Raw genomic sequence first — 10,000 nt, forward strand, 5'->3', positions numbered from 1 at the left:
GGCACGGGGAAGAGGGAGAGGGTGTAGGGGGCACGGGGAAAGAGGGTATAGGGGGCACGGGGAAGAGGGAGGGTATAGGGGGCACGGGGAAGAGGGTATAGGGGGCACGGGGAAGAGAGAGAGGGTGTGGGGGACACGGGGAAGAGGGTATAGGGGGCACGGGGAAGAGGGAGAGGGTGTGGGGGACACGGGGAAGAGGGTATAGGGGGCACGGGGAAGAGGGAGAGGGTATAGGGGGTACGGGCAAGAGGGTATAGGGGGCACGGGGAAGAGGGTATAGGGGGCACGGGGAAGAGGGGGAGGGTGTGGGGGGCACGGGGAAGAGGGAGAGGGTGTGGGGGTCACAGAGGGAGAGGGTGTGGGGGGGTGGGCTCTCTCCGAATCCAAAGACAGCAGAGCGCTATAAGCGCTTGGTGGAAGTTACCCTTTAAGCACAGATCTAGGATCAGATCCCCCTCCCCCAATCCTAACCCTAACCAATAGGATGGTACACAATGGACCTTAGATCAGTGTCTGGAGGCAACTCCATCCCAAACACTACAACCCCCAGAACCCCCCAGCCCAGACTGACAGTCATCTCACATGAGTCTGTGCAAGGTCAGGTGCAAGTCTTTGGGCATGCCCAATCACATGCTATGGGGTGGCGTTCTCTGGTGGGGCAAGATCAGCATACACTGCTTCTATCCTCTATCCCGAAAACCCCCATACACATCATATACAGACACAGAGAGAGACAGTTAAAGAGAGACAGAGAGAGAGAAGGAGAATTAGAGAGAGAGAGACAAAGAAAGAGAGAGAGGAAGAGAGAGAGGAGAAAGGAGGAGGATAGAGAGAGAGAGACAGGAGGAGGGTATATATACAGTGGGGAGAACAAGTATTTGATACACTGACAATTTTGCAGGTTTTCCTACTTACAAAGCATGTAGAGGTCTGTAATTTTTATCATAGGTACACTTCAACTGTGAGAGAAGGAATCTAAAACAAAAATCCAGAAAATCACATTGTATGATTTTTAAGTAATTAATTTGCATTTTATTGCATGACATAAGTATTTGATACATCAGAAAAGCAGAACTGAATATTTGGTACAGAAACCTTAGTTTGCAATTACAGAGATCATACGTTTCCTGTAGTTCTTGACCAGGTTTGCACACACTGCAGCAGGGATTTTGGCCCACTCCTCCATACAGACCTTCTCCAGATCCTTCAGGTTTCGGGGCTGTCGCTGGGCAATACGGACTTTCGGCTCCCTCCAAAGATTTTCTATTGGGTTCAGGTCTGGAGACTGGCTAGGCCACTCCAGGACCTTGAGATGCTTCTTACGGAGCCACTCCTTAGTTGCCCTGGCTGTGTGTTTCGGGTCGTTGTCATGCTGGAAGACCCAGCCACGACCCATCTTCAATGCTCTTACTGAGGGAAGGAGGTTGTTGGTCAAGATCTCGCGATACATGGCCCCATCCATCCTCCCCTCAATACGGTGCAGTCGTCCTGTCCCCTTTGCAGAAAAGCATCCCCAAAGAATGATGTTTCCACCTCCATGCTTCACGGTTGGGATGGTGTTCTTGGGGTTGTACTCATCCTTCTATTCCTCCAAACACGGCGAGTGGAGTTTAGAGCAAAAAGCTCTATTTTTGTCTCATCAGACCACATGACCTTCTCCCATTCCTCCTCTGGATCATCCAGATGGTCATTGGCAAACTTCAGACGGGCCTGGACATGCGCTGGCTTGAGCAGGGTGACCTTGCGTGCGCTGCAGGATTTTAATCCATGACGGCGTAGTGTGTTACTAATGGTTTTCTTTGAGACTGTGGTCCCAGCTCTCTTCAGGTCATTGACCAGGTCCTGCCGTGTAGTTCTGGGCTGATCCCTCACATTCCTCATGATCATTGATGCCCCACGAGGTGAGATCTTGCATGGAGCCCCAGACCGAGGGTGATTGACCGTCATCTTGAACTTCTTCCATTTTCTAATAATTGTGCCAACAGTTGTTGCCTTCTCACCAAGCTGCTTGGCTATTGTCCTGTAGCCCATCCCAGCCTTGTACAGGTCTACAATTTATCCCTGATGTCCTTACACAGCTCTCTGGTCTTGGCCATTGTGGAGAGGTTGGAGTCTGTTTGATTGAGTGTGTGGACAGGTGTCTTTTATACAGGTAACGAGTTCAAACAGGTGCAGTTAATACAGGTAATGAGTGGAGAACAGGAGGGCTTCTTAAAGAAAAACTAACAGGTCTGTGAGAGCCGGAATTCTTACTGGTTGGTAGGTGATCAAATACTTATGTCATGCAATAAAATGCAAATTAATTACTTAAAAATCATACAATGTGATTTTCTGGATTTTTGTTTTAGATTCCGTCTCTCACAGTTGAAGTGTACCTATGATAAAAATGACAGACCTCTACATGCTTTGTAAGTAGGAAAACCTGCAAAATCGGCAGTGTATCAAATACTTGTTCTCCCCACTGTATATATATATATATATATATAGAGAGAGAGAGAGAGAGAGAGAGAGAGAGAGAGAGAGAGAGAGAGAGAGAGAGAGAGAGAGAGAGAGAGAGCGAGAGAGAGAGAGAGGGATGATAGAGAAAGAGAGAGACAGGAGGAGGATAAAGAGAGAGAGAGAGGCAGGAGGAGGATAAAGAGAGAGAGAGAGAAAGAGAGAGACAGGAGGAGGACAAAGAGAGAGAGACAGGAGTAGGATATATAGAGAGAGACAGGAGGAGGATAAAGAGAGAGAGAGACAGGAGGAGGATAAAGAGAGAGAGAGACAGGAGGAGGATAAAGAGAGAGAGACAGGAGGAGGATAAAGAGAGAGAGAGACAGGAGGAGGATAAAGAGAGAGACAGGAGGAGAATAAAGAGAGAGAGAGACAGGAGTAGGATAAAGAGAGAGAGAGACAGGAGTAGGATATATAGAGAGAGACAGCAGGAGGATAAAGAGAGAGAGACAGGAGGAGGATAAAGAGAGAGAGACAGGAGGAGGATAAAGAGACAGAGACAGGAGGAGGATAAAGAGAGAGAGAGAGAAAGAGAGAGACAGGAGGAGGACAAAGAGAGAGAGACAGGAGTAGGATATATAGAGAGAGACAGGAGGAGGATAAAGAGAGAGAGACAGGAGGAGGATAAAGAGAGAGAGAGACAGGAGGAGGATAAAGAGAGAGAGACAGGAGGAGGATAAAGAGAGAGAGACAGGAGGAGGATAAAGAGAGAGAGAGACAGGAGTAGGATATATAGAGAGAGAGACAGCAGGAGGATAAAGAGAGAGAGACAGGAGGAGGATAAAGAGAGAGAGACAGGAGGAGGATAAAGAGAGAGAGACAGGAGGAGGATAAAGAGAGAGAGACAGGAGGAGGATAAAGAGAGAGAGACAGGAGGAGGATAAAGAGAGAGAGACAGGAGGAGGATAAAGAGAGAGAGACAGGAGGAGGATAAAGAGAGAGACAGGAGGAGGATAAAGAGAGAGACAGGAGGAGGGTAGAGAGAGACAAAAAGAACAAGAGGAGCGAGGTATACACAAATAAAGACAGAAAGAGAAAGCACGGTACAGAGAGATAAAGAGAGAAGAGAGGGAAACTCACCCTCCGTATGTGGGGATGTGAGGTGGGGGTGCGGCTGCTCTGAATGTGTTGTAGACCGTCCGCCCTCGACCTCTTAGATGGGCCCCTCTGTAAGCCGCCACCGCTGCACTGGCTGCTGTGTAGGGGAAGCCCGGTACTGGAGAGAGAGAGAGAGTACGGTAGAGAGAGAAGGGGTGAGAGAGAGAGAAAAAGACAGAGAGTACGGAAGAGAGAGAAGGGGTGAGAGAGAGAGAGAGAGAGAGTACGGTAGAGAGAGAAGGGGTGAGAGAGAGAGAGAGAGAGAGAGAGAGAGAGAGAGAGAGAGAGAGAGAGAGAGAGAGAGAGAGAGATGATCATTTCACAGAGAAATGCTTCAGTGCTCTGTGTAAAAAATTGCAGCAAGATGAATTGTAAATGAAGATGACATCGATTCAAGTCAAATATTAAAATACTAAAACTGCACAAAACAAACACCCACCCTATTCCCTACATAGTGCACTACTTTTGACCAGGGCTTGTAGGGCACTATCTAGGGATTAGGGAGTATTTTGGGACACACACAGTGAGTTAACAGGATTAGATAGAGCGTGATATCTCCAGAATGGACCGGGCTGTCCTAAAGACATCAGGTATATTGACAGGAGAGTCACAAGGTAAACATCTTCCTATTGATTGTATTATGCATGGGCACAACAACAACAACAACAGACCATGATGACGGGTCAATGTTCTCACAGTCTGACAGGTAATATACACTACGGGCTTTGTGTCACCTTGGACATGGAGGACATTGTTCTGTGCTCTCAAGTATATCACACTCAAGCACTTAAACACTCCAAGTGGTCAGAACCTTTCAACACTCCAAGTGGTCAGAACCTTTCAACACTCCAAGTAGTCAGAACCTTTCAACTCTCCAAGTGGTCAGAACCTTTCAACACTCCAAGTAGTCAGAACCTTTCAACACTCCAAGTAGTCAGAACCTTTCAACACTCCAAGTGGTCAGAACCTTTCAACACTCCAAGTGGTCAGAACCTTTCAACACTCCAAGTAGTCAGAACCTTTCAACACTCCAAGTGGTCAGAACCTTTCAACACTCCAAGTGGTCAGAACCTTTCAACACTCCAAGTGGTCAGAACCTTTCAACACTCCAAGTAGTCAGAACCTTTCAATACTCCAAGTGGTCAGAACCTTTCAACACTCCAAGTAGTCAGAACCTTTCAACACTCCAAGTGGTCAGAACCTTTCAACACTCCAAGTGGTCAGAACCTTTCAACACTCCAAGTGGTCAGAACCTTTCAACACTCCAAGTGGTCAGAACCATTCAACACTCCAAGTAGTCAGAACCTTTCAACACTCCAAGTGGCTTTAGAACCTTTCAACACTCCAAGTGGTCAAACCTTTCAACACTCTAAGTGGTCAGAACCTTTAAACACTCCAAGTAGTCAGAACCTTTCACCAGCTAGGATAGTTAAAGGGATGAGGGTTGTTATAGATTAGAGCTAGGAGAGTTAAAAGGATGAGGGTTGTTATAGATTACAGCTAGGAGAGTTAAAGGGATGAGGGTTGTTATAGATTACAGCTAGGAGAGTTAAAGGGATGAGGGTTGTTATAAATTAGAGCTAGGAGTTAACGGGATGAGGGTTGTTATAAATTAGAGCTAAGAGAGTTAAATGGATGAGGGTTGACACAATCAGCATGTCTAAACTACAGACTAGTGAGCAGACCCAACTCCCAGTGTCCTGATACAGACCCAACTCCCAGTGTCCTGATACAGACCCAACTCCCAGTGTCCTGATACAGACCCAACTCCCAGTGTCCTGACACAGACCCAACTCCCAGTGTCCTGATACAATCAGCACGTCTAAACTACAGACTAGTGAGCAGACCCAACTCCCAGTGTCCTGATACAGACCCAACTCCCAGTGTCCTGATACAGACCCAACTCCCAGTGTCCTGATACAGACCGAACTCCCAGTGTCCTGATACAGACCCAACTTCCAGTGTCCTGATACAGACCCAACTCCCAGTGTCCTGATACAGACCCAACTCCCAGTGTCCTGATACAGACCCAACTCCCAGTGTCCTGATACAGACCCAACTCCCAGTGTCCTGATACAGACCCAACTCCCAGTGTCCTGACACAAACAGCACGTATTCATGATGCCCTCATTAATCACAGAAGAGAAGGGAGAGACAGGAGAACCTAAAGCATGCTCAACACACACTGAGACACACACACGCACACGCACACACACACACACACACACACACACACACACACACACACACACACACACACACACACACACACACACACACACACACACACACACACACACACACACACATGGGTGCACAGACATACAGACACACACGCACACACAGACACACAAAGCCTAATGGTGTTTGGGGGATTTGAAAGGTGAGACAAAGTAAATCGATACGGAGCATCTTGTAATTAAAAGAATGTTCACTGAATTAGGAAAATGAGTGTCTGGAGAAATGAAACATATTGATTTCAATTTACAAAATATAGTTCAGCCCCATGACGCCCTTGAAAAGACAGACAATTAGGTCTCTCTCTCTGTCTCTCTCTCTGTCTCTCTCTCTGTCTCTCTCTCTGTCTATCTATGTCTCTCTCTCTGTCTCTCTCTCTCTCTGTCTCTCTCTGTCTCTCCCTGTCTCTCTCTCTGTCTCTCTCTCTGTCTCTCTCTCTGTCTCTCTCTCTGTCTATGTCTCTCTCTCTGTCTCTCTCTCTCTCTCTCTCTGTCTCTCTCTCTGTCTATCTATGTCTCTCTCTCTGTCTATCTATGTCTCTCTCTCTCTCTCTCTCTCTCTCTCTCTCTCTGTCTATCTGTCTATCTATGTCTCTCTCTCTCTCTGTCTATTTATGTCTCTCTCTCTGTCTCTCTCTCTCTCTCTGTGTCTCTCTCTCTCTCTCTCTCTCTCTCTCTCTCTGTCTCTCTCTCTGTCTATCTATGTCTCTCTCTCTGTCTCTCTCTCTCTGTCTATCTATGTCTCTCTCTCTCTCTCTCTCTCTCTCTCTCTCTCTCTCTCTCTCTGTCTCTCTCTCTGTATATCTATGTCTCTCTCTATCTCTCTCTCTCTCTATCCCTCTGTCCTTCTTCCTGACTTTGTTCATATAATGATAAATCAGGATGATATTTTTCACCATAATGAGAGAGAGGGTAATGACAGGAGAGGACGGAAGGTCAGGACTGGTACAGCCAAGGTAAACACACATGCATGCGTACACACACACACACAGACATGCACACACACACACACACACGCACACACACACACACACACACACGCCAAAGAGAGATATATGGAAAAAGACAAAGAAAGTGAAAGAAATCCTCTCTGAGTCTTAAAATGCTTGGTGTGTGTGTGTGTGTGTGTGTGTGCATGTCTGTGTGTGTAGGAGTATTTGTTGTTGCGTCTGTGTGTCAGCATGAAGTCTCTACCCCTCTACTCTATAAATATCTATTTGTTACCACTGTCTCCTCATTCTTCTGTACAACACTAAAGCATTGTTTCAATTAACCCAGGTTGGTGTGGCCTTGGTGGGTATTCAACCCAGGTTGGTGTGGCCTTGGTGGGCATTCAACCCAGGTTGGTGTGGCCTTGGTGGGTATTCAACCCAGGTTGGTGTGGCCTTGGTGGGCATTCAACTCTGGTTGGTGTGGCCTTGGTGGCTATTCAACCCAGGTTGGTTTGGCCTTGGTGGGTATTCAACCCAGGTTGGTGTGGCCTTGGTGGCTATTCAACCCAGGTTGGTTTGGCCTTGGTGGGTATTCAACCCAGGTTGGTGTGGCCTTGGTGGGCATTCAACCCAGGTTGGTGTGGCCTTGGTGGGTATTCAACCCAGGTTGGTGTGGCCTTGGTGGGCATTCAACCCAGGTTGGTGTGGCCTTGGTGGGCATTCAACTCTGGTTGGTGTGGCCTTGGTGGCTATTCAACCCAGGTTGGTTTGGCCTTGGTGGGTATTCAACCCAGGTTGGTGTGGCCTTGGTGGCTATTCAACCCAGGTTGGTTTGGCCTTGGTGGGTATTCAACCCAGGTTGGTGTGGCCTTGGTGGGCATTCAACCCAGGTTGGTGTGGCCTTGGTGGGTATTCAACCCAGGTTGGTGTGGCCTTGGTGGGTATTCAACCCAGGTTGGTGGGGCCTTGGTGGGCATTCAACCCAGGTTGGTGTGGCCTTGGTGGGCATTCAACCCAGGTTGGTGGGGCCTTGGTGGGTATTCAACCCAGGTTGGTGGGGCCTTGGTGGGCATTTCAACCCAGGTTGGTGTGGCCTTGGTGGGTATTCAACTCAGGTTGGTGTGGCCTTGGTGGGTATTCAACCCAGGTTGGTGTGGCCTTGGTGGGTATTCAACTCAGGTTGGTTTGGCCTTGGTGGGCATTCAACCCAGGTTGGTGTGGCCTTGGTGGGCATTCAACCCAGGTTGGTGTGGCCTTGGTGGGCATTCAACCCAGGTTGGTGTGGCCTTGGTGGGTATTCAACCCAGGTTGATGTGGCCTTGGTGGGTATTCAACCCAGGTTGATGTGGCCTTGGTGGGCATTCAACCCAGGTTGGTGTGGCCTTGGTGGGCATTCAACCCAGGTTGGTGTGGCCTTGGTGGGTATTCAACCCAGGTTGATGTGGCCTTGGTGGGTATTCAACCCAGGTTGGTGTGGCCTTGGTGGGCATTCAACCCAGGTTGATGTGGCCTTGGTGGCCATTCAACCCAGGTTGATGTGGCCTTGGTGGGTATTCAACCCAGGTTGGTGTGGCCTTGGTGGGTATTCAACCCAGGTTGGTGTGGCCTTGGTGGGTATTCAACCGGTTGGTGTGGCCTTGGTGGGTATTCAACCCAGGTTGGTGTGGCCTTGGTGGGTATTCAACCCAGGTTGGTTTGGCCTTGGTGGGTATTCAACCCAGGTTGGTGTGGCCTTGGTGGGTATTCAACCCAGGTTGGTGTGGCCTTGGTGGGTATTCAACCGGTTGGTGTGGCCTTGGTGGGTATTCAACCCAGGTTGGTGTGGCCTTGGTGGGCATTCAACCCAGGTTGGTTTGGCCTTGGTGGTTATTCAACCCAGGTTGGTGTGGCCTTGGTGGCTATTCAACCCAGGTTGGTGTGGCCTTGGTGGGCATTCAACCCAGGTTGGTGTGGCCTTGGTGGGCATTCAACCCAGGTTGGTGTGGCCTTGGTGGGCATTCAACCCAGGTTGGTGTGGCCTTGGTGGGCATTCAACCCAGGTTGGTGTGGCCTTGGTGGGCATTCAACCCAGGTTGGTGTGGCCTTGGTGGGCATTCAACCCAGGTTGGTCTGGCCTTAGTGTAGGAGCTGTATCTACTACGCTTTGTTTCGGGACATTGTGTCTGCGGCCGCAGTGCCTACGATTTCAAAGTCAACGTCGGGGGTTTTAATGACATTATGAAGGGCAGCTCTGAACAGTTGAAACTGGATTTTAAAGAGCTGATTGACTCTCTGCTAGACACTAACAGAAGACACATCATATCTGCCCCTGTGGCCTCTCTGATTCGTGGCATTGAACACTTTAGCAGGATTCTTTCTCTTCACAACAGGCTACATGATTATTGCAGCTCAATGGGTGTAACTTTTGTTGAGAATTTCGATACCTTTTCGAAACACTTTTTATAAGGAGGATGGGATCCACCCAAAATCATTTGTGTTCCTGGATCCTTTCACAGCACTATAAGGCTGCGTTCAGACAATGACTTATCAATGACCCAAGCCCAGCTCAGCTAATCAATACCATTGTGTCGCTGAGTTGTCATAATGCTTCAGCAAATGTACATTACACCAGGGGGCGTTGGTAGACACAATGTAAGTAACCTAATGTATGTCCCTCTAACTGCCCCGAATGCCTCTGCTGATCCTACAGCTGTTGTATGCAGTAATCATGTGCCTATGATCCAGAAAAGCTGCCTGCTCGTCTGTCTCATCCTGACACGTTCATTACTATGGGACAGCTGGAGATCGAATTTGAATATTGAAACAATGTTGTAAATGTCAGAGAGACAGACAGCAAGGTTGATATAAATCTCCGCTGTTGAAAACTAAATGTTAGTCTTAAAGAAATGTGAGATAATGTCTAGATGCTTTTTATAGTGGAGAACAAGTTTATAAATTGCCTGGCTGGGCTGATGAGACAGTGGATTGCGCAGTCAGATGGAACAGAGTAAATAGACATTTTAACATCATAGATTTAGCCGGTGGTAACTTGTGGAGTAGACACCGGCTGGAATGCATTTTTTTAATCCAATCAGCTTTCAGGATTCCCCGGTGTATAATTTACACCAATGACCTGCCCACCCAGAGTACTGCTGAATCATGTGATGTGGATGTGGATGTGGTTCAGTGAATCATGTGACTGGATGTGGTTCAGTGAATCATGTGACTGGATGTGGTTCGCTGAATCATGTGATGTGG

At 48.2% G+C, this 10,000-nt stretch overlaps 1 protein-coding gene across 15 annotated transcripts in view; it reads right to left on the bottom strand.

The window, feature by feature from the left end:
• rbfox1 (RNA binding fox-1 homolog 1) overlaps positions 1-10,000 on the bottom strand; it is a 512,645-nt gene that overhangs the window by 43,396 nt on the left and 459,249 nt on the right. For all 15 annotated transcript variants that reach the window (XR_011673971.1, XR_011673973.1, XR_011673972.1 and 12 more), the window contains one exon: positions 3,577-3,712. Coding sequence is in view for 11 of the 15 variants with exons in the window: in XM_071391187.1 (XP_071247288.1) it covers positions 3,577-3,712 (136 nt within the window). In the remaining 4 variants the exon portion in view is untranslated. The remainder of the gene's footprint in view (positions 1-3,576; positions 3,713-10,000) is intronic.

This window comes from Salvelinus alpinus, chromosome 1 (genome assembly GCF_045679555.1).
Source record: "Salvelinus alpinus chromosome 1, SLU_Salpinus.1, whole genome shotgun sequence".
NCBI classification, from domain to species: Eukaryota; Metazoa; Chordata; class Actinopteri; order Salmoniformes; family Salmonidae; genus Salvelinus; species Salvelinus alpinus.